Source organism: Leopardus geoffroyi, chromosome A3 (assembly GCF_018350155.1).
Source record: "Leopardus geoffroyi isolate Oge1 chromosome A3, O.geoffroyi_Oge1_pat1.0, whole genome shotgun sequence".
In the NCBI taxonomy this organism is placed as follows: domain Eukaryota; kingdom Metazoa; phylum Chordata; class Mammalia; order Carnivora; family Felidae; genus Leopardus; species Leopardus geoffroyi.
The window spans coordinates 108369495-108394370 of NC_059336.1; the positions used below are offsets into that span (position 1 = coordinate 108369495).

The 24876-nt window shown below is 36.9% G+C and overlaps 1 protein-coding gene across 3 annotated transcripts in view; it reads left to right on the plus strand.

The window, feature by feature from the left end:
* The window catches only part of MAP4K3 (mitogen-activated protein kinase kinase kinase kinase 3), a 205493-nt gene that overhangs the window by 112303 nt on the left and 68314 nt on the right, over window positions 1–24876 (plus strand). For all 3 annotated transcript variants that reach the window (XM_045447057.1, XM_045447058.1, XM_045447059.1), the window contains exons 4-12: window positions 6111–6175; window positions 12438–12493; window positions 13094–13141; window positions 17074–17116; window positions 18841–18913; window positions 21464–21595; window positions 21805–21867; window positions 21953–22034; window positions 22129–22239. In XM_045447057.1, the coding sequence (XP_045303013.1) occupies window positions 6111–6175; window positions 12438–12493; window positions 13094–13141; window positions 17074–17116; window positions 18841–18913; window positions 21464–21595; window positions 21805–21867; window positions 21953–22034; window positions 22129–22239 (673 nt within the window). The remainder of the gene's footprint in view (window positions 1–6110; window positions 6176–12437; window positions 12494–13093; window positions 13142–17073; window positions 17117–18840; window positions 18914–21463; window positions 21596–21804; window positions 21868–21952; window positions 22035–22128; window positions 22240–24876) is intronic.

The following is a 24876-nucleotide window of genomic DNA, read 5'->3' on the forward strand; positions in this document are numbered from 1 at the left end:
ATTGGGGTGCCTTGGGTGGCTGGTCAGTTAAGCACCCGTCTTCAGCTCAGGTCATGATCTGGCAGTTTGTGAGTTCAAGCCCTGCTTTGGGCTCTGTGCTGACAGCTCAGAGCCTGGAGCCTGCTTCAGATTCTGGGTGTCTCTCTCTCTCTCTCTCTCTCTCTCTCTCTCTCTCTCTCTCTCTCTCTTCCTTCCCAGCTCCCGTTCTGTACCTCCCTTCCGTTTCCCTCTCCCTCTCTCTCTCTCTCTCAAAAATAAAGATTAAAAAAAAATTTTTTTAAAGTATGTTTTAGAAATTGTAAGATTTTTAGCTCAGTGAAATAATTAGAATGTTAATTCCTATATGCTCTAGTAAACATTGAACTGGAAGATTAAAATTTCCCTCCCTCCCTTTACTTATTTTTCTATTCCTTATAGAAAGAGAACTTTACAGAATAAGAGAAAAGAATTACAAGAAAATTTATAGTGATACCTTGAGTATTTACCTTGGTGGTTAATTGTTTCAATTCAGATATCTAGGGACAAAGATTTTAGTATTTATTGGCCTGCATGAAATGGGACAAGTGAGTCACGTCCTTTCCTATTAGGCAGATGGCTTGATAAATGACCAAAAAAGTAGATGCAGATTTGTCTTCTCAAGAAGGGCATTCATGGAACAGATGGAAGTACTTTTTCTAAAAGATTCTGAATATTCAACCTTTCTGATAATACCAGACTTAACTAAATATATTTTAGACATCTTAAAAAGTAAAGTATATATATAGTATATATAGTTTTTAAATCATTATTTATTTTCCTTTGTAAGTTTGGAAAGTAATTTTACGTAGAATGACTAGAAAATTGTTTTAAGCAGGATTGGGAAGGGGGATAGACCAGCGTCAAATAGAGGATGGTGTAATACTGAAATGTGTAAAAAAGTGGAGAACTAATTTCTTTTGTCCCTTTTCTCTACCGAGGAGAATTGTTTTCCAATTGGAAAGGGTAGGAAAATCATTATAAAGAAGGGATTGAAGCAGGAGATAGATGAGGAGATAATTGTAGAGCAGCTAGATACTTTAAATGAATCTGAGCTTTGAGACTTATATAAAAATTATATCTTATTACAGTGAAAAGTTACCAGATGGGATTGTTATCCACTATCAGTGAGTCTCTTTTGACAGATAGAAGAGGTACCAAAAGATTAGTGGTCAGCAATGACCAATTTGCAAAGGAAAGGAAAAAGAAATTTCTGGAAAATTGTTAACCTTGATGTCCATCATCAGCCCCAGCAAACCTCTAGAATAAATTATTAATCAGATAATTAGTGAACATTCATAAGAAAGAAGTGGTGATTATTGTGACTTTAGTAAGAAGTCAAGTCATCAGTCCCATCTCTCTCTCTTTTTTAAATGTTTATTTTGAGAGAGTATGAGCAGGGGAGGGGCAGAGAGGGAGGACAGAGGATCTGAAGCAGGTTCCAAGCTGACAGCACAGAGCCCAGTGCGGGTCTCAGACTCACAAACCATGAGATCAGACCCGAGCTGAAGTCTGATGCTTAACCGACTGAGCCACCCAGGTGCCCCTCTTTTTTTTTTCCCCTTGAAAAAGAAAATGCCAATTATATGTGTTTATATTGTCACTGAGTTCCAGGAGCAACTTAAGGTGACTTACAAAAATAGACTACAAGATGAATTCTAACAAAAGGAATAGAAAATAGCTTACATTTATTGGGCTTATATTCTGGGCCCTTTTCTTTTTTTTTTTTTTTTTTTTTTTAATTTTTTTTTCAACATTTATTTATTTTTGGGACAGAGAGAGACAGAGCATGAACGGGGGAGGGGCAGAGAGAGAGGGAGACACAGAATCGGAAGCAGGCTCCAGGCTCCGAGCCGTCAGCCCAGAGCCCGACGCGGGGCTCGAACTCCCGGACCGCGAGATCGTGACCTGGCTGAAGTCGGACGCTTAACCGACTGCGCCACCCAGGCGCCCCTCTGGGCCCTTTTCTAAGCAATTTACATGTTACTTTATTCTGAGCCGACCCAGAACAACCATTCACCCAGTTTTTATAAGATAGGTAAGAACCCCTGCTACTTGTCCTGTAAATGCTTGTGTCAGGTATTTTACATGAAAGATTCATTTAGAACAGATGTGAAAATATTTTAGAGCAGTGGTTCCCAAACATTTTGCTATTAGAACCCCTTTTATTTTACACTCTGAAAACTTACTGAGTACCACAAGGAGCTTTTGTTTATGTGAGATTTAACAAATAAGGACAAAGTCCTATGCATAGTTTTAATGAACCAGATAAACAAATGTGAAGCTGGAGAATCATCTGACTCCTTTTTAACATAAAAACGATCAAGAGGTTTTAGTTAACTTCAAACTGAAAATCAGAGGTTTTAGAGCAGTTGCTAAGAACCTGAAGATAGCCTTTAGCCCAGTTAATAGAAATATAAGTGTTCAAATAAAGGAGATAATTGTTGATTCTCAAGGGTAATTAGACTTCTCCCTGTGTTGCAATCACCAGCCATAAATGCCTTCATCCTTTTGGATAAGACATCCATCTGCCAGCCCCGGGCATGTATTCTGAGAGTTAGTAAAACCAGACCACTGGGCAGCTAGCTCATACTTTACCATCCACTGTCATGCCTCAGTTTCATTGGTCTGTGGACCACTGTGAATTTCAGATACTAGAGTGACTTCAGATTTCTTCTTCCGGTCCTCACTATGTCAGCTTTGCCTCTAAAATCATGGTATTTTTTTCACTGTGTACTGATGTTCATGCTCGGATCCTTGTGTTCCCTGTTACATGCTGCATGGTGCATCGTACTCAACCAAGTCCACTCTCCTTGTAGGTCTGGTTAATCTCTCACCACCACCATGTGTGATCTATGTCTGATAACAACTCCACTTTTTTAATGTTTATTTATTTTAGAGACAGAGAGACAGAGCACAGGTGGGGTCAGGGCAGAGAGAGGGGGAGACAGAATCTGAAACAGGCTCCAGGCTCTGAGCTGTCAGCACAGAGCCCAACACAGGGCTGAAACCCACGAACCATGAGATTGTGACCTGAGCCGAAGTCAGACACTCAACCAGCTGAGCCACCCAGGCGCCCCGGCAACTCCACTTTTTATGCAACACTTAGAATAGTACTTGATTCTGGATGCTACATTTTAAAAGACATTGACAAAGTAGAGACCATCCAGATGAAGGTAACTGAACTGAGGAGTTTATAAACCAAGCATTGTTTTACAGTGTCACCCCACCTATTCTAGCTTCCTTTCCTGCCATTGTCTCTTCAGGTAGTCTGCGTTTGATTCACATTAAATTACCCATAGTCTTTCAAGTGTAGCATCTTCTTTCAAATTTTCATTCTCTGAGCAGGCCCCTTCCCTGTCTCTCGGTGTTGAATTCCTACTTTAACTTCAAGACACAACAAATGATATCTCCTCCCTAAAATTTCCCTTGACTTTCCTAGACATTCTTACCTCTGGGTTCTCACAGAATGTTATTCATGCCTGGATTGTGTACTTAATCAAATTACAGTCTAATCCAGGGATCAGCACACCTTTTCTGTAAAGAACCATATGGTAAATATTTTAGGCTTTGTCTGTTTCTCTGTCACAGCTACTCAATTACGCTGCTTTAGTACAAAAGTAGCCATAAGTGAGTGTCACTGTGTTTCAATCAAACTTTATATGGACACTAAAATTGGAACTTTGTATAATTGTCTTGTGTCAAGAAAAATTCTTCTTTTGATTTTTGCCCCCAACCATTTAAAAATATAAAAACCGAAGCAGGAAAGAGCATCCAATGGAAAAAAGTCTCTTCAGCAAATGTACTCGAAGAACTGGACAGTGACATGCCGAAGAATAAAACTAGACCACTTTCTTACCTGTAACACAACAATTAATTCAAAATGGATGAAAGACCTAAATGTGAGACAAGAAACCATCAAAATTGTGCAGGAGAAAACAGGCAGCAACCTCTTTGACTTCGGCCATAGCAACTTCTTACTTGACATGTCTCCAGAGGCAAGGGAAATAAAAGCAAAAATGAACTGTTGGGACCTCATCAAGATAAAAAGCTTCTGTACAGCATAGGAAACAGTCAACAAAACTAAAAGGCAACCAACAGAATGGGAGAAGATATTTGCAAATGACATATCATATAAAGGGTTAGTACCCAAAATCTATAAAGAACTTAGCAAACTCGACACCCAAAAAACCAAATAATCCAATGAAGAAATGGGCAAAAGACAGGAATTGACACTTTTCCAAAGAGGACATCCAAGCGGCTAACAGATACATGAAAAGATGCTCAACCTCACTCATCAGCAGGGAAATACAAATCAAAATCACAATGAGATACCACCTCACAGTTGTCAGAATGGCTAACATTAACAACTCAGGCAACATCAGATGTTGGCGAGGATGAGGAGAAAGGGAAACCCTTTTGCACTGTTGGTGGAAATGCAAACTGGTGCAGCCATTCTGGAAAACAGTGTGGAGGTTCCTCAAAAAATTAAAAGTAGAACTACCTTACGACCCAGCATTGCACCAATAGGTATTTATCCAAAGGCTACAAAAATGCCTATTTGAAGGAGCACATGCACCCCAATGTGGCAGTGCTGTCAATAGTAGCCAAAGTATGCAAAGAGGCCAAATGTCCATTGGCTGATGAATGGATAAAGATGTGTGTGTGTGTACACACACACACACACACACACACACACACACACAGGAATATTACTTGGCCATCAAAAAATGAAATCTTGCCATTTGCAACAGCATGGATGGAAGTAGAGTGTATTATGCTAAGCGAAATAAGTCATGGGAAGACAAATACATGATTTCACTCATGTGGAATTTGAGAAACTTAACAGATGAACATAGGGGAAGGGGAGGAAAAATAAGATAAAAACGGAGAGGGAGGCAAACCATAGGAGACCCTTAAATACAGAGAACAAACTGAGGGTTGCTGGAGGAGAGGTGGGTGGGGGATGGGTTAAATGGGTGATGGGCATTAAGGAGGGCATATGTTGGGATGAGTACTGGGTGTCTGTCATATGTAAGAGATGAATCACTGGTTTCTACTCCTGAAGCTAAGACTGCGCTGTATGTTAACTAACTTGAATTTAAATTAAAACACGCACATATATATACACACATATATTCATATACATACATATAGATGTGTGTGTGTATACACATAAACCATTCTTAGTTCCTGGGCTGTACAAATCAGACAGTAGGCTAGATTCGGCCCACTGGCCAGAGTTGCTGACTCTTGATCTAATCAATTTGTTTATTTTTTTTCAGTCACTCTTGTATTCATTCATTTATGAAATATTCATTTGCTGGCTCTTCTACGCACTGTGAATGCAGTAGGGAGAGAGACAGACATGTTAAGGTAGAATCTTCTGTGTTCAACTGAGCTTGCTGGGTTCAGAGACTTTCTATTCCATCTCTGCCCCCTGAGAATAGTATATTTCCTGGTACATTTTGAGATGAAGTTGTGAATGATTGAACAAGGAATAAGCTATTAAATCTTTGCTAATTATTTCTCTTGTGACTGTGATTATGATATCTTAATTGAGTGTGAGAGGGAAATGCTATGTAAAGACAGGTAAGTGATAAATTTTAACAGATTGTTTTGGAAAGACCTTTGTTTACTAGATGTGATGGGTAAAATTTGCATTTTGTCTGTTTTGTTGATGATAGCACTATTAATGTGATATGCTTTGAGATGTATTGCCATTCTGTGATGAATCTTCTACATAGTTTTTGGTCTGAGCATTTTAACTAACATTTAACTTCTATAATACTGTCTTGGAGTAGGTGGGTAAACTGGGAGGGGGAGGGAAAGTTTTTAACTAGAGGGAATTTCGTTTGGATGTGTCTGACATTTTTATATCCTACAAATGGTCTATTTTAAGGATTAAAACCTTGGATTGAGTTACAACAACACATTATATTAATTATTTTACTCATAGAGATTAACTAGCTTTTTTTCTTAGCACGTTGAATTTATGTGGTTTTTCAAGGTTATAGCATACAACCTTAAAATACTTGTTACCTCAGATCATTTTCATCATGAAAATGTGATACATGTTTATATTCTCTTTATAGGCGAGATAAACTTTGGATATGCATGGAGTTTTGTGGAGGTGGTTCTTTACAGGATATTTATCATGGTAAGACAAAAGTTATGTTTTATAGAGATTAAGTAGAGTTTCTTAAAATATAGTTATTAAAGCATTAATGTTTTCAGGAGAGAAAACTGTTTTATTATTATTTAGATATATAAAAGAATGTAAGATATATATGGATGAAAGGAGTATTTGCTTTATAAGTTACAAAATTATAGGCAGTTGAATTCATTGCTATTTCTAAAGAAGGCATATTATATATAGTTTCAGGGGGCCTGGGTGGTTCAGTTGGTTAAGTATCCAACTCTGGATTTCAGCTCAGGCCATGATCTCATAGTTCGTGGGATCAAGCCCTGCATGGGGCTCTGCACTGACAGTGAGGAGCCTGCTTGGAATGCTCTCTCTCCCTTGCTCAGCCACTCCCCTGCTCATGCTATCTCTCTCTCTCTCTCTCTCTCTCTCTCTCAAAATAAATAAACAAAATTTCAAACTCAAGCTTGTAAATAACATGTAAAAAAGGCCTTGATGGTTAACGCTAAGCCAAAAGAACATCTAGTTAATACACATGTGGTATTAATACAATGATTGTTGATATGCTCTTGTGTATTCAAGAAGCATCAATTAAATTGTTTACTTTTCAAAAATACTAGATTCTGGGGTATTAAAAATTATTAAAACTTTTTGGGGTGGCTCCATGGCTCAGTTGGTTAAGTGTCCAACTTCAGCTCAGGTCATGATCTCACTGTTGGTGAGTTCGAGCCCCACGTCAGGCTTTGTGCTGACAGCTCAGAGCCTGGAGCCTCCTTTAGATTCTGTGTCTCCCTCTCTCTCTGCACCTCCCTCATTCTCATTCTGTCTCTGTCTCTCAGAAATAAATAAACATTAATAAAAGTGTTTAAAAATTATTAAAACTTTTTTATTGAGATTTCAGCAGAGTATGTAAGAAAGACTTGTAATGTAAAATAACAGCGTTTACTGTCTTTTCGTTCTCTCCCTGTCCTGTTCTGTTTCTGTTAATGGGTTATTATCACAAGCTGCAGAGTTTATTCTTTTACTAGAGATGTGCTTTTTAAAGATCAATGTAAAGTAATGTCTTAATAAGTCAGATGTCAATTTTATGAGAAAATATTTTGGAAAAGGTTTGCATTTTTCTTTATATGGGATTTTGGCTCAGATTTTCCCGTTAGGGCCTCTTAAGTAATTTTGAAGGCTGATTGTAATAAAACAGATGTTAAAAGACTGTTTGGGTAGGAATTTTACTGTCTCCATCTCACTTCACTTTACTGTATCTTCTTGGTATAGATTTTACTTTTACCATAAAGATTGACATAATAGTATTTTAAAGTACTGCTAACTACAGTTGGAATAGGAAAAAGGAAATGATAGATTTTCTGGAATTGTTTTTGAAGGCTTAATGAGGAAAATGGGTTTTCAATTGATGCATAAACTTTGGGTAGAAAGAAGAGGTACAAGTACATTCTAGGAGGTGAAACAGCAGTACGGTGATGTGAAGGTGTGGCAGGTAACATCACTCTTATTGGTGTGGGGGTGTATTTGGGGGATGGGGTCAGATACAGAGAGACTTGAAAGCCAGATGGAAGAACATGAGAACATTTCTGCTTTATGAAAAGTTCTTTCTTTTCTGAGTATATTTTGTATTAAGTACAACTGTTCTTTATATGTGAGAAACTTTTTTATTAATGACATTTTGATTTCAAAGATTCAGTGAAAAGTGAGACGTATGTGGCATTATTTTGCATTGTAGAACACACAGTATTTCTGGAAGCTTGTGATTTCTTCTGAAGTCAAAAAGCTATTTCCCTTTTTGTTGTCTTAATTTGGACTAATTTGTCTACTATTTTTTCTCATACTTACTCATTTAATTTCCTTCATCCTAAAGTTCTGTACTAGGTCTTCTAGTGGTTGAACTCTCAGTGTTTGACCCTCATCCTTCACTTGTCGTGTAAGAGGCATAGACAGATATTTACTGTCAGCATTGTCTTCTAGCTTTTATAGTTTTTCTATAGTATCTTCTCTCACTATACATTGATCCTTTTCAGGCAACCTTTTTCTAATTGGTTTTAAGATTTTTTTTCTCTTAATTTATGGTGTTTTTAGTATCTAAATATGGATTTACATTGCCTTTTTTTGCTTAGGTCTTAAAGTGCTTACCTCAGAGGATTTCACTTATTCATCAAGCGTGGACAATTATCAGTAATTCCCTCTTCAAAAATCTTTTCTACCTCAGTCTCTCTGATCTCTCCTTTAAAATTTCAATTAGATATACATTAAATCTTCTTTGTGTCTCTTAAACTCAACCTTGTATTTTGCACTGTTTAATCCTTCAGTAGAGCACTGAGGATACTCATAACCCTCCTATAGTATATGGATTTTACAGCTGTGATTAGTACATGCATAAGGTTTTAATTTTTGGTGACTGTATTTTTCATTTCTAGAAATTACTTGGTTCTATTTCAAGTGTCCTTCATTTAGAAAAATTTTTTAACGTTTTTATTTATTTTTGAGAGACAGAATATGAGCAGAGGAGGGGCAGAGAGGAAGGGAGACACGGAATCCAAAGCAGGCTCCAGGCTCTGAGCTGTCAGCACAGAGCCCGACACCAGGCTCGAACTTGGGAACCGTGAGATCATGACCTGAGCTGAAGTTAGACGCTCAACCTACTGAGCCAGCCGGGCGCCCCTCCCTTCATTTTATATTTGTGTCTTATTCTCTTGTAATTTTTCATTCATTCTTTTATGACCTTAGTTTTAAGCGTCCCTTTCTTAAGCCTTTCTCCAATTGTCAAGTAGTTCCACCAGATAGTATGTATGCATGGCCTTAGGCATCTCTTCTGCTTTCTTCAGGAAGAAGCAAGAGGACCAGTTTAGTTATGGAAATAGTTTTGTCGTGATTGTTGTCATTTCCATTTCAGCCAAAAGTTGGAAGTAACAAAGTAATATGGATTTGTTAATATTGATTCATTTAAACTGATCAGCAACTGGGTCAACGGGAGAAATGATCGTTTGCAATGCCCTGAATATTTCAAATGTACATGCGAGGGATTTACATGATTATACAAAGAACCCCAGACCCTGTCTCTCTATTCACGCTTGACTGCACCCTGACTTCTACCAAATGACCTCCTCGTAGAGATGTGTGTACTCCTCTTCGGGTAGTCTGCAGCGCTCTCTGCTTACACGTCCACATAAGACATATACCTGTATTTCTCTTTCTCTTCTCTCCTCTCTCTTTTATCACATTGTCCTTCTGTGGGAGTAGTGTAATAACTTGGGTTACCTTATCTAGTAAAAGAGAAAGTTCTTCTTTTCTAATAACCCTAATGCTTGGAGGGTTTTGCTTTTTTTTATAGGTATCTACAAACTATATTTTGATCTGTCTTGCAAAATTTGTAAAGAACTTGCCCATTTTTGGGTAAAGCCTGCTTTTTTCCCTCTTTTATTTCGGCTTTCTAAAGTATCATTAAACCAATTTTTATATTTTGTTTTACGGCTCTTAATTCCATCACTCTATATGACTTTTTAAATTTAAATCTTAAAAGAGAGAACTGTATTAGTTGTCTATTGCTGTATAACAAATGATCCCCAAATTTGGCAGCTTAAAACAGCAAATATTGTGTCACAGTTTCTGAGGCTCAGGAATTCAAGAATGGCTTAATTGGGCGAGTCCAGCTCAGATTCTCTCATAAAGCTGCAGCGTTGCTGTTAGCTGGGACTGCAGTTATCCAGGCCTGACCAGGGCTGGAGAATTTACCGTCAGGTGGTTTCACTTAATGTGGTTGTTGACAGAAAGCTTCGGTTGCTTGATGGCTGTTGGCAGGTCTCAGTTTTTTGCTCTGTGGATCTAGCCATGGGACAGCTTGAGTGTCTTCACAATATGGTGGCTGGCTACCCCCCTCCCCACCCCACCCCCACCCTGCCCCGCCCCAGAGCAAGTGATTCCAGAGAGCAAGAGGAGGCCACACAGCCTTTTATGATGGAGTGGCAGAAGTCATATGCTGGCCCTTCTGCCATATTTTGTTCTTCAGAAGCAAGTCGTTTCTGTCCAGCCCATACTCAGGAAGGGAATTAAGTTCCAACTATTGAGGGGGAGATATCAAAGAATTCTTGGAAATATTTTAAACCACCACAGGTGTGTGTGGGGGGGGGATACATTTTGAATTTACATTTTTTCATGAGTTTTTTCCTCTCCATTTGTTTACTTTTTCTTTGAAGAACTAACATTAGAACCTTTTATTGTTCCAGCATAATGCATTTTCTCCTCTATTTATTGAGCATTTTCATTTCTGTTTAATATTGTTAACAATTTTCCACAGTTTTTCATGTCAGTTATGGCGAATTGCTTTCTCATTTATTTAATAATTTTGAGTTCTGAGATCATCGTCAGTGGGAATTATACGTGGCTTTTGAGAGTGTATCCTTCCACAGTGGGTTTTTTCCTGTGACCCCAAGACGTCAGTGTATCCAGTGTATCTGAACCCTGAACGTGAATGACCAAGAAGCCTGTGGTGACAGCATCAGGACAAGATATTTTCCCCTATCCAGATCCCAGGCCATGGCACAAAATCCTGAGTCTTCTCCCTGTGCTTGGCTACCCTTTTAAAATGAGGATGTAGTCCTTCGAGGGTTCTGGTTATGTGGGGATATTTGTTTTAACTCTGGCTCTACAGACCTATGGCCTTTTCTTCTGTGTTCCTGTAGGGGATAAAATCAACGCCCCAGCTTACCAAGATTGGCCTTTCCCTTAGAGACGGCTAGAATATTTCACATTTTTACCATTCTGATTTTCATTTCCTCTTTGTTTTTGGTTCCTGGGAAAGTCTCTTACTGTTAACAAACTTAGCTAGGCATTTAAAAGATTATTTAAAATACTCTTTTCTGTCATTTGTAGGTGTTATTTTCAGGGTATTCAGATTGTTTGCCATACTGTGGAAACAGAAATCTAAAGGATGCCCATCTTACTGAATGAGAGTGGGCTTACAAACCATAAGAATTAGTTATATGGCTTGTCTTCAGACACTCAGACCCAGACTTGTTCTCAATGGAAACTTTTTGTGTGTGTGTGTTTATCCATTCATTTTGAGAGAGAGAGAAAGCACAAGAGGGAGAAGGGCAGTCAGGGAGAGAGAGAAAAGGAGAGAGAGAATCCCAAGCAGGCTTTGCACTATCAGCACAGAGCCCAACACAGGGGCTTGACCTCACAAACTGTGAGATCATGACCTGAGCCGAATCAAGAGTCATATGCTTAACCCAGGCGCTCCAGTAGAATCTAAGTGAAATACATTTCTCTCTTCCACAATTGTGAAATACCACAAGTACTCCAAAGTAAACATTTTTACAAAGTTGTTAAGTTTGGGTAAATATGGGATTACTATCTAGCAAAAGATTCCACCACTGGAATTTAGTTCCATTCTTAGAATAGTCTCTCCCATCTAATGTATTTCTTTATTCTAAAGTGATTTAGTAGTGAAAAAGAGAAAACTACTTAAATGTCTTCAGTAGTGGATAGATGCACACAGAGAAATATTATTTAAACAATATGATTTAAGTTACATGTATTGATTTGGAAAGGTGTCTGTGGTAAGTGAAAAGGGCAGGTTTCAGAATTGTATATGTAACATGATTCCATTCATAATCTTGTGTGAGATGCATAACATACATTATTTAAAATGTCTCTTTATAAGATTGTCTGGTAGACCTTAGGCCAAACTATTGATATTGAGTATTATTGAGTAATAGTTAAGGAAGAGACCTTTACTTTCCAAACTTGTCTATTGATTGCATCTTTATGAACATATATTATGTTTATATATATGTTTATGATCATATATTAATGTGCTGTCAGCATAGATAGGGACTCTCTGTCTCCCTCTCTCTCCGCTTCTTCCCAGCTTATGTGTGCACACTCTCCTCTCTCAAGGTAAATAAACATTAAAAAAGAAACTAGCTAAACCTCTAGGCCATGATTTATTTCTTTTAACATTTAAGAGGTAATATTGATCAGCAAGGTACAAAAATGAAAATATAATTAATTTCAGAGAGTATTTCAGTCTTTTATTCATTCCACAACATTTGTTTGCAGCTTTCTCCTGCCAGGCACCGTTCTGAACACTGGAGATACAACACTGAAAAAACAGGTTTCAAAAATGTTGCCCTCATGGAGCTTATGTTTTAGTACAGTTTTTTAGGTGTATTAAGGCTACTACTTAGTGGAACTTGTAAAAACTTTGCCATTTACTGAAAAACATGCTTTGACTAATTTCATTAATATAAATTTTATTCTCTTATAGTAACGGGACCTCTGTCAGAACTGCAAATTGCATATGTTAGCAGAGAAACACTACAGGTAAATCCAGTGCTGATTTAACATTTTTTATTAGACTGTTTAATTATTGTGCATTGTCTGTTAAGTAAAGTAAGGATTGAACATCTAATTTGGTAAATTCTTGTATATTAACACATTTTTAATTGTCTAGTAGACTCAAATTTTATTTGCAGGTAAGCACTATAAAGCCTCAGGGTGACTATATGACCTCCTCAAATTTAAGTGCTGTGAATTTGTTGTTTCGTATTTTTATACTTAATACCAAAGAAAGGCTTAAAAATTAAGCACTCTTATGGGAATTGAAGCTCATTTTAATACTAATTGCATTTATGCTTTTTAAAAGTTATTTCAAACTATTTGCAGAGTTTAGTGGAAAGTATTGTCTTAAGAAAATTAGTGGTTCCAACAGAACTTTGCCTTTTTCATTTTCTTGATTCTTCTTTTAGGCTATTTCAGTAAAATAAATTAATGATTACAGCTAGATTATCTGTGATGAGTAAATAAAAAACAGAAACTGCTACTCAGTTGATCACTTTAGATCCCAAAGTATTCTCTGTAATAAATAAAGTCTTGTTAATTTTTCTGTTTTTTTTTTTTTCTTTTTCTTTCTTGAAACTCCAGGGATTATACTATCTTCACAGTAAAGGAAAAATGCACAGAGATATAAAGGTATACATCATAAGTTAAACCTAATGGCCCTCTCTTCATTTTTACATACTGGGACCAAACTGTTGAGCAGAATTGTCTTAGTCTATCTGATGAATTTCTTACCTGAAATATGTTACTGTAATAAAATTAAGTGATACTTTTAAGAATTTTATTACTTTTTTAAAGTAGCTTTATTGAGATACGATTCACTTTGTTGAGATGTGATTCACTTGCCACAAAATTCACTTGTTTAAAGCATACATTTATGGATTAGTGTTATAATAACCCATATTAGCTTATCTCTAGTTATTTATTTGTAAATTGCAAATTAAGTCCTTAGCTTCCATCAAATTAGGGTTTTTACAACATTTCATACTTTGAATATTTTAGAAAACTTTGGTAGTCTTAAGGAACTATCATTAATAATGTTTCAAAATGGATAAATTCAGTTGTAACATCTTCTGATGATCTGATTTAACTGCCAGAGGAGAGCAGGTGCACTGGGTGTGCTGGGGTCAGCTCCGCGGTAAACCAGAGTGCTTGGGCAGGGCTTCCTGAGGTTCTTTCTAAAGATACTGCCATCTTCCCAACTTAGTTCTTTTCTTTCATTTATTTTTTTTTTTTTTACCTTCTTCCTCATTCATCTTTTCTCCTATTTCTCTCCTGCTTTTATTTTCTGAGGTTTTCTCTGGCATAAAGGTTCTTAATATTTTTTTTCTTAATCATGTTGTTCTTTGAGTCTCTAATGAAAGCCATGGACTCTCTTTTCAGAAAATGTCCTCATGCATATGCCTTCATATTTTGCATGAAATTTCAGTGAACTCTCAGATCATCTGCTGAGATCCTTTACTTCAAGTGTTTTTCATAAGCCATTTAAGACCTAAGCAAAGAGCTTTGGAGTTCATAGGGAGAAGTATAACATGAGTGCATTAAAAGCACTGTGTCATCAGCACATAGATGATCTGGAAAGACTGATAAATTTGTGTCAGAAATGGAGGTTGGAGTGCCTTCCAAGCAGAGGGAACAATGTAAGCAAAAATGAAGACGTCAGAAAGTGTGGGGTCATTTTAGGGAATATTAAAGCTGTGCCATATTATCAAAGAGAAGAGAACATATGATGGGGATAGCCGGATGGTTTTGTGCTCGATTACAGGAGGAATTATGTGCTGAACTTCAGAGTTTGAGCCCAGCTGGGGAGAGTGTGACCATCACCACTATTTCTACCCTGGTCTAAGCCATCGGTCTGTTAATACCTGCACTTCTGCAGCAGCCTTCTAACCAGTCTCCCTGTTCCTCTTCGTGTGTGTTTCTGCAGTCCCTTCTCCACCTTGCAACCAGAGTGATCTTTTTAAATCAGAGCTTGTCACTCTTCTGCTTATAAACCACCATCCCGTTACTCACTATAACATCCAGATGTTTGTTTTTGTTTTTGTTTTTTTTTTACCATTGCCTATAAGGTGTTACATGATCTGGCCCCAGCTTTTCTCTCTGACTTCATCTCATACTCCTCTCCATTTTACTCATTTTGTTCCAGCCACACTAAGCTTGCTGTTTTTGGAGTATGTTGACTCATTCTGGCACCAAGACTTTGTATTTGCTGTGCCCTCTTCCTGGAATGTTTTTCTCCCAGATTTTGGCATGCCTCTGCACCCTCACTTCATCTAGATCTCTGCTCAGACATCACTGCCTTAGAAAGGCCTTCTCTTCCTGCTTTACTTGGCTTTAGAGTACTTCCCTCTTCCTGGCTTTGAATCATTTGTTGGTTCGTTCATTCATTCATTCATTCATTCATGTGTGCATGTATTTTTAGATTTTCTTTCTCTCCTATTCACTGTAAACTTCATGAGAGATGGAGCTTATTCTCATTTATTACTATAACCCTAGAACATAAAATAGTACCTGATTGCTCAAGGAGAGAGAGATGGAAGGATGGAAGGAAGAGGGGAGCATCAGAGGCCATAGATGCACGTAATATGATATAAACTGTAATTTAGGAAAATTAGTCTGGAGCTGGGCAAAGACCAAACTGAGGACCGTGGCAGACATCTAGATCGCTGGGGCTTAGATCAAATTAAAATCCCTGCTGTAGTCCCTTCTCCCTTCTTTTTCTTGTTTCTCCCATTATTCCCAGTAATATCAGGGGGTACAGTCTTCTTTATGGCTTCCTCTTTTTTGGGTGGGGCCAGTTTCCTAGTGCTTTTCCTGTTAGCCTATAATTACATGATTGTTGGCACCTTGGACTAAAGATTTAGCCTGCTTACTTTTGCTTGCTCATTTAAAAGTTACAGAAAAGGCAAAAAAATAAAATTTAGAAAGTCTCTATACCTTTGGGCTTATTGAAGATGTAGTGGTTTTATCGTCTTTTTTGGAGCTCAGATCAGGAAGTAGAGGTGGCCAAAATGCTACTAACATTGAAATGGGAAAAACTGAGTTTTTTTTCCCTTTCTGTGTGGGGGAAAAACCCAGTTCTTTCCGACTGTATGCTTCTTTCCTGAGGCTTCTTTACTACTCACACAGAACACTTCATTCTGACCCTGGTGGTTACCAAATGTCTGCAGGTTTTTCCCCAGTGTGATACCAGCTGGGTGTCCTACAATTTAACTCAATTCTGACACTGTCTACTTGGAGAGAGCATCAGATCCCACAGATAAGGGCTCAGCCCCATGAGACTGTCCCTTCCCCCAACACACACACACACACACACACCAGATACCTGTACAAGCCCAGTTTCTCAGCTGTGCTTCTGAGCAACTGACTGTATAGATTGGAGGTTCCAAAGACCCCCTCCTTGAGTTCAGTTAATTTGTTAGTGTGGCTCTCAGAACTCAGGGAATTATTTATGTTTACCAGCTTATTAAAGGATATGATAAAGGATACAGATGAACATCCAGATGGGAGAGGTGTGTAGGGCCAGGTGTGTGAGAAGGGGCATGGAGCTTCCGTGCATTCTCCAGACACACCCCTCTCCCCGTGCCTCTATGTGTAATTCAACCCGAAAACTCTCCAAACCCCATACCATTGAGATTTTATGGAGGCTTCCTCATGTAGGTGTGATCAGTCATTAACTCCATTTTTGGCTCTTCTCCCTTCTCAAGAGAATGGGGGCAGGGCTGAAAATTCTGAAGTTCTAGTCATGGCTTGGTCTTTCCAGTGATCAGCCCTCATCCAGGAGCCATCCAGGAGCCTACCCAGAGTTGCTCCATTAGAACAGAAGACACTACTCTGTGACCCCTGAAATTACAAAGGTTTCAGGAGCACTGCATCAAGAACCAGGGTCTGCGAGCATATACTAGAACAAAAGATGCTCCTAGGGCTCTTGTCACTTAGGAAATTACAGGGCTTTCAGGAGAACTGGGCTAGGAACCGGGAGTAGGAACCAGTGTATATTTTGTTATCTCACAGTCATGCAGCCAGGTGACATTTTAATCCGGTGGTCCTGTGGCTAGTTGTTTATATTCTGGGTGGTCCTCAACTGTGGGCAAACACATTAAGATAGACAGCCTCATGAGTAAACAGCAAGGTTCAGTCTTATGCACCAGCAGTGGTTCAACTGATGATGAACTCCTAGAACAGGAAGTAGCACATTTAAGATGTAATACAGGAATTGAAAATGCCAGTATTAGGTCATGTTTTAGGGCAGTCACAATGTTTGATCAGTAAGAATATAACGATGAAAACTAATACATCATTTTCATAATAACATTCATATTGTGTTAATAGCAGCGTTTTGCAAGGTAGAACATTTTATAAGAATAGTCAAATTGTCTTAAGAGACCCTAAGTTTTCCTGCAAATATAATAATTTAACACTTTAATTGGGCATACTTTAAATTTTAAGTATTTCTAGGTCTAAGGCTGCCACTTGTGATCATTTTATATACGTATATTTGATCAATTATATGTGCTGTCTGATAAAAAGTTTCTTACTTTAACTAAAATGTTCTCACTTTGAAGGGAGCTAACATTCTGTTAACGGATAATGGTCATGTAAAATTGGGTAAGTAAATTAAAATTTTGTCATTTGAGCAAATTTATTCCAGAACATAGTAAGTTTTATTTGCCTCTGTAAGATTAGTTTTTCCCTCAGCATCTGTGTATTTTTAGGTGGAAATCTCTTTGTGGGGCATATGTAACCTGTTTCTGTTCCCTTTTCTCCTACATGGGGATAGAGTCCGCCCTTCACATATGACAGATTTGTTGTAAAGATATGGCAAAATAGTAATTCTTCAGGAATTCTTTCACCTGTAACCTGAGGAATGTGACTTTTAGTAAGAAATTTGTACAAAATTGCCTTGTAACCAAAAAACAGGGTAAACAAACAAAAGCCAAAAAATCAATAACACCAAAAATCCTACATGCTTTACGTTAGCATTTAAAACTAAATATAGTCGGGGTGCCTAGGTGGCTCAGTTGGTTAAGAGTCAGACTCTTGATTCAGCTCGGGTCATGATCTCAACAGTCGTGGGACCCAGCCCCACATCGAGCTCTGTACTGACAGCGCGGAGCCTGCTTGGGATTCTCTGTCTCCCTCTCCCGCTGCCCCTTCCCCACTTGTTCTCTCTCTCTCAAAAAAAAAAAAAAAAAAAACTATTACTAATATAAGGATGTAATTTAGATGCTGGATGTTGCTTTATTTCAAACTGTACCTTTTATAACTTTTGGTTATGACTAAAATAGAGTTCCAAACCTAAATGATAACTTAATTTGAAAATTTGAGATTGGGAACATGTATAGTATAGTAGTTTTTATAGACAGAATCAATGGACGTTAAGTATTAAATGAAGAGTTTAATAAATAGGAAAGTTATTTTGGATTATATATTACTATAAGACAAATCAGAATTCAAAAAACATTTATTTTATAAAAGCATGAATAAAACTATTTTGAATTATAGCCTACAGTAGGACTGATCAGATATAAAAGTATCTGATAATTAACTTACATAATAAAATTTTGCTGAGCTACCTCTAAAGATGAAAAAAGCATTTATCTAACTATTGATGTCTTAGTGAACAGTTTCTATCAGCAGTTTAATATTTTGTGTTAATGTTATGTGCCTTACTGACAGAAATCCTATATATAAAACATTGGTTGATAAGAGTTTAGAAATGACCGTTAAAAAACTAGAAAATATTTAGACCTCAACATACTTAAAGAATAGCAACAAGTCCTGCATAAAAACAAATTTCCTAGTGATTGGTTTTGGGATTAGAAGGTATTGCTAAGGTAAGATTTTGGGGAACATTCTGTTTGGGTGTCATTTCAGGCTAGGCAGATTTGCCAGTAGATTCTTGGTTTGTTTGATGTCAGTCATCATGAGTATGGCAGGAAGTGAATGGAATATATGACTATGTAAGGTCCCTTCCAGTGATATTCCTTGAATTTCAGGTCCTGAGAATTTGAAATTATAATATTATTAAGTCTGGCAGGTTAAATTTTCTCAGCTCTCTCTTTCTCATCAAAATCATTGACTTTTGTTTTCATCTGATTCATGCAGGGATATATGAGAATCTATTTGGCTGTAATACACCCTGACTACTTAGTGATATTTTAGTGCTAACCCATAAAAGTTAAAAAAGTTTAATGTGATGTTTAAGAATATCTCGTTTCTGTGAAATTAGTTTAATGAAAATAATTGTTAAATGTTTCTTCTCATGTTGCTGTAAATCATTTTACCTTCCCTCAGTTTTCTTCCCTAAATGTTTCTTCTTTTTTTAATAGCTGATTTTGGAGTATCTGCACAGATTACAGCTACAATTGCCAAACGGAAATCTTTCATTGGTACACCATATTGGTAATTGTATTTTAATTGATAATTTAACATTTTGTTTTTCTGTCATTATTGAATACAGCATTTATTGAAAACATACACTGGTCAAAAATTTTAAGACTAAAACAGATTAAGAAGATCATCAAGAGCTTAAGCAGTGTAGGCGGGTACACTTGTGGATACACAGCCAAAGAATATTTTACCATGTTCATTAAGTGGAAGAAGCTCTAAAAAGATTGATAATGGCTTTTGGGAACCTTGCTATAAAGGAACTCTCGCTTGCTCTGTAGGGTCCAGCATGATTTTTATACATATTTAGTAAATGTTTGTTGATGATTACTGATCTCCAACTGCAGCTTCAGAGATTAAAGACTCTAATGTTATTACCCACAAGAGAGTGAAACTGTCTTCAGAACATGGGAAATTGTGAATTAGGCAAAGTAAATTTTTGGAACACACTCTGTCTTCATCTCTCTCTCTATATATATATATATCATGTCTTTCCCACATGAACTCTAGGGATGTAGAACAGAATGGAATGTCTTGTCCAGAGTGACTAAGGTTGGCAGTTCCTCAGTTAATCAGAAACATCTGTTGAATGGTAAATCTCAAAATTAACCCAGATGTACGTTAAACCTTTTAATTTCAGGCTTATGAGTGTCTTTTTCTTTTTTACTTTCTTTTCTTTCTCTTTGTTTCTTTTCTTTTTCTTCCTTCTTTCCTTTTTCCTTTCCTGCCATAAGACCAAGGCCTTTTCTTTGAGTGGCTCTCTAATTAGAGTTATATCTTAATAATGTAAACTATACCCATAATACATCAACTACATTTTCCAGGTTGTGTTTCTCTAAAGCGCAATCTTTAGTTCTAAAGAACTTAGACATACAAAGCATGTGCCTTTTTTTTTTTTTTTTTTTTTTTTTAGTCAGGTCTATGAGATATAGATTTAGCCTTACTAGGTGTGCAAGTCTCCCAGTGTTGAGAGACTTGTATGCTTTGGTGGTGAGAAATAGCACTATACTCAATATAAAAGATAGGTTTCCAACACCCAAGGAAGTGTTCTTTTGCCCCCTTTAGTAAATTCTGTCCCTTCATCCCTAGCCTCTGGCAGCACTCAATCTGATTTCTGCCTTTTCCCTGGATGTCCTACAAATGGAATTATGCATTCTGTAGCCTTCATAGTCTTTTAGAGTTGTCATATTCTCAACATAATTTTCTAGGTTTTTTTGGTTTTGTCTTTAGAAACTTGTCTTTAACAAGCTTTTTTGTAAGCATTCACTTTAATTTTCATAACTTACCTTTTTAACCTGCTAACAAATCAGTTTTTTATAACATTTAATTAAATTGCATATTTATAATATTATATAATAACGTATATAATATAATGAATAAAGAGGTTCAAAGATGAACTCAGTTGACTGTATAAGCATACAGCCTAGCTGGCAGGAGTAGAAGCACTAGCTGGGGTCTTTCACTTGTGTATTTATAGAGGAGTGGAGAACGTCTCCTCTCACGGCAAGTGGGGCATATCAGCTTTATGCATTTTCCTTCTCTGCTAGTGCACTTGTACCAGTAAGCTGGAAGATTCCAACCATCAGTAAAGTAATAACTGACATACTTTAAAATTCACTTTTCTTATGACAGTTCGAATATTTTTAAGAAGTACTTTAAGATTAGAAAGATTTTAAGAGGAAGCATTTTGAAAGTCAGAAGGTGTGTGTGTGTGTGTGTGTGTGTGTGTGTGTGTGTATGTATTTTTAACTTCACCAATTTACTTGACTTCCCTAAAATCATAATAGGAGGACAAGTGTGTATTTGTAAAGTTACTTATTAAAATCATTCTTTTGATATGTAAGAGTTGGTTATTTTCAAAACCGTTGTTTAGAATTTAAAAACTTTTATATTTGAAAATATAATTTAAATCAGTCAAATAAAAATTTATAGAGCTACAATTGGAATAAGACTATATAGGAAAGTTAAAACTAAATTTGGGTAATTTTCCTCTAAATAAATACAGTTTTAAAAAGCAGACACTCATTTTTATAACTTCCACCTTTAAAATAAAGCTGAAAAACTGCCAGTTAAATTTATAGTAAGTATGAGCTAAATACTAAATGAAGATTATTGATGCCCCAGTAAGTAGTTTTGGTCATATGAAAACAGAGGCCAGATTGCAGTTCACTGGTACAAACAGGTAAGAGCTAAAAATTATAGATCATTTATTGCAAGATGTTATTTCTCTGTAAAATTCTACATTGTACAGAGAAAAGAGATTAAGGTGTGGACAAATTTGGGTTATGTTGCTGTACTATAAATGTCAAGTTTTATAAACCTTTATAAGTATAGCAAAGTAACCAAGGAATCACCAGTAGGGTCTTGGGATGGAGGGTCTTTTAAGGGATCAAGATCTCGACAGAGATCTTTAAAATACTACATACTTATTTTTCAGATATCAAGGCCTAAATAGGCCTCAGCTTAGAAAGGGATAGTTCCAAGTGCCTCTGGTGGGAATATGGAAGAAAATACAGTAAACACAAGTTTTGCAGTTTTTTTTTTCCCCTGTAATATTTCCTTCAGGATGGCTCCAGAAGTCGCAGCTGTTGAGAGGAAAGGGGGTTACAACCAGCTCTGTGACCTCTGGGCTGTGGGAATCACTGCCATAGAACTTGCGGAGCTTCAGCCGCCTATGTTCGACTTGCACCCAATGAGGTCAGTGTATCATAATTGAAGAGTTCTGTGCTTAAATTAAGGGTGATCCTCTCACCCCCAGTACTTATTACATCATAAATACTAGTCTGAGTCTTGCTCTATCTTAGTAATTGTAATAGAATTATTTAATAGTAATAGAATTATTTATATTATATATTAAAATATAAAAGCTTAAAATGCTGTGTAACAATTTGTTGTTGATTTTTCAGAGCGTTATTTCTAATGACAAAAAGTAATTTTCAGCCTCCTAAACTAAAAGATAAAATGAAATGGTAAGTATTTTTGTGTTATTTACTTCATAATCATGACTAAAAAAAGAATTAAAATTTAAAAGTCTTAATTTTCAAAATTTCTTAGGTCAAATAGTTTTCATCATTTCGTAAAAATGGCACTCACCAAAAATCCAAAGAAAAGACCTACTGCTGAGAAGTTACTACAGGTATTATTGTTCCCTGAAATACCTTTTTTTCAAAAGGTAAAATGTCATCCAATCATATTTCTAATGAGTGTTCTGTTCTATATTATTTTTATAGCACCCTTTTGTCACACAACCTTTGACACGGTCTTTGGCAATCGAACTGTTAGATAAAGTGAATAATCCAGATCATTCCACCTACCATGATTTTGATGATGATGATCCTGAGGTAGGAACTGTTTTTACCAAGTATACATATAACATATATGTATGTATGTGTGTGCATCTCAGAAGCAATATTTTAAAGTTCTGGGTCTGGTTTAAATAATAAACTTGTGAGGGAATAATGAACTCTTTGAATTGGTCTCTCCTAGGGAAGTCATGTGTTGGATTTTTCTTACTGGCTTCGTGTGGGTAACTGTTTTCTGAAAATGGCAAAGGCACAATCATCTAATCCACTTGGTGAAATTACTGTAGTTATTTCAAAGTAGTCATTTTGGATGAAGTTACCAAATAAATCGTCCACTTTAAAAGAGAGAGTGCAGACAGGAAGTACCTAAGTCAGATGTTAGAATACATTCAAAATTTCTGTTCAGTTTTCCTCTTAAAAACAATCCTGCTACAGTACCTCATGAATTATTAGTGGTTAGTAGAAAGTATAAGATTGATTTTGTTGGTGACTAAAACCTTAATTATCCACTATGGGAATGTTTTAAAATGAGCCAGTGTTAGGGTGCCTGGGTGGCTCAGTCGGTTAAGCATCCGACTTCAGCTCAGGTCATGATCTCGTGATCCGTGAGTTCGAGCCTCATTTCAGGCTCTGTGCTGACAGCTCAGAGCCTGGGTCCTGTTTCAGATTGTGTGTCTCCCTCTCTCTGATCCTCCCCCGTTCATGCTCTGTCTTTCTCTGTCTCAAAAATAAAATAAACGTTAAAAAAATTTTTTTTAAATGAGCCAGTTTAGTTGTTAGAGAATAAAATAACTAATATGATAGAAGGATTGATATCAAAGGAAGCTTCTTTTCTGTTGGCATACTTAACATTCCTAGCCCAGCTAATAATTGTGACACTTAAGAGAAACTTGGTAAATGTGACATGGCAGAATTTTGTTATTGGATATATAACTTGAGATGGATACCCTTGACCCTGATGACTGGCTTTATGGAAGATACTTAAAATGGTGTAAATTTCTTGATACTGAGGGAACGATAGCTCTCAGTGGTTGGAAGGATGGTTGTGTATTGTGTTGTCAGAATCTTTCTGTCAATTCACCATTGTTCTAGCTTGCCATCATTATACAGCTGTAATTAAAAAGCTATCTGTCCTTTTGTTCAAAGTCTGGAAAGGAGTTTGGAAACATAAAACTTAAGGAACGTAAAGTGTTACTATTGACCTTATAATTATAGTAGGGAAAACTTGTTTTATTATTATGCTTAAGTATTCAATTTGCATGGTAATGTGGGACTATAAAAATGACCCTGGTAGCCAAGACACCCTGCAAAGTGATCTAGTGGGAAAGTGACAGTTGTTCTGTGACTTTGAAAATTTTTTGTAAGAACATTAAAAATTCTCTTACTGTCAGTTTTAAATGTATAAGGAAGTGAAAAAGTAAGACTGATATTTACTTACTGCACTGTTATTTAAAATATTAGAACCAGTGAGAATTAACGTGTTTTGTTTTTTTACAAAAAAACTTGCATAGATTGATTCTCAAGTAGTCTACTTACTAAGTAGATTGCACAGTGCTTGCCTTCTTGTCATAACTCTGTGACACAGAGCAAGTATCTTTTTTGTGCCTTGGTGAACTGTCCTACTCCCTTTCTAAGTTCGGGTCAGTTTCCAACATTCTTTTCCTTTGTACTTCCAATGCATGAAATATCTCCGTATTCGTATTCCCGTGATGTGAAATTTTTTGTGGATGCCACTTCTTCGGGAGCATCTTCCTCTTTTTTATCAGAACCGCTTTCTTCCTTTATACCAGTAAGTTCACCTTCACCGAGTTCTCTGGCTGTACGTCTGTAGGCTCGTGAGCGGCAGCCGGGTCCACGCTCTTACCGTCATCTGTTTCTTCCTAGAACTCCACTTACATGTTACGTTCAGATTTTATTTCCAGCATGATCCAGACTTCACACTTTTTATTTCTTTACAGCACTTTCATCTTTGTTGGCTAATTCCCTCTTTCAGCTACCAGTTTTTGTTAAAATGTCACATGAGTGTATCCTCACTGGGAGACCAGAGGGAACACAACTACCCACTCTGCCGTCTGTGCACAAGCTGACAGGTGCTCAGTGAGCAGTCACAGACATGGGAAGAAGCGATGTGATTTGTCACTGAATGTGACGTGCGTCTGTTTGTCACGTGGTGATTTGTGGCCTGAATAGAGAGCTTGCAGTGAAGTTTGTATGTTATACAGTTACAATTCATGTACTGAATGTTAATAAGATATTAATATACCAAATATTATACGATTGTAGAGTATCTATACAATTAATATACTGCTGACTGGTATTTGAACCATGTTATGGGGGACTGGTGTCATTTAACTAATTCATGGTGACTGAAATTTGTGCATCCTGAGACTGCAAGGCAAGGACTGCCTGTGTCTTCTCAGTGCACTGAATGCCACCTCGTTGTCTCTTTGCACGTCCTGTACACTCGTCACACTGAATTACGAAGTCCTTTTGAGAATGTACTTAAACAGGAGAAATAATAAGCCAAATACAGAAGCAGTCTGTGGAATGAAGATGCTTCTGAAGTTTTCTCATGTAGTGGAGAAAGAAATTCATCTTTCTTATGAAGTCTGTGTTGTTCGTATTATAATTGTAGATTGGGGGGGGGAAACTTTTCTTCTCATCATGTTTAAGATA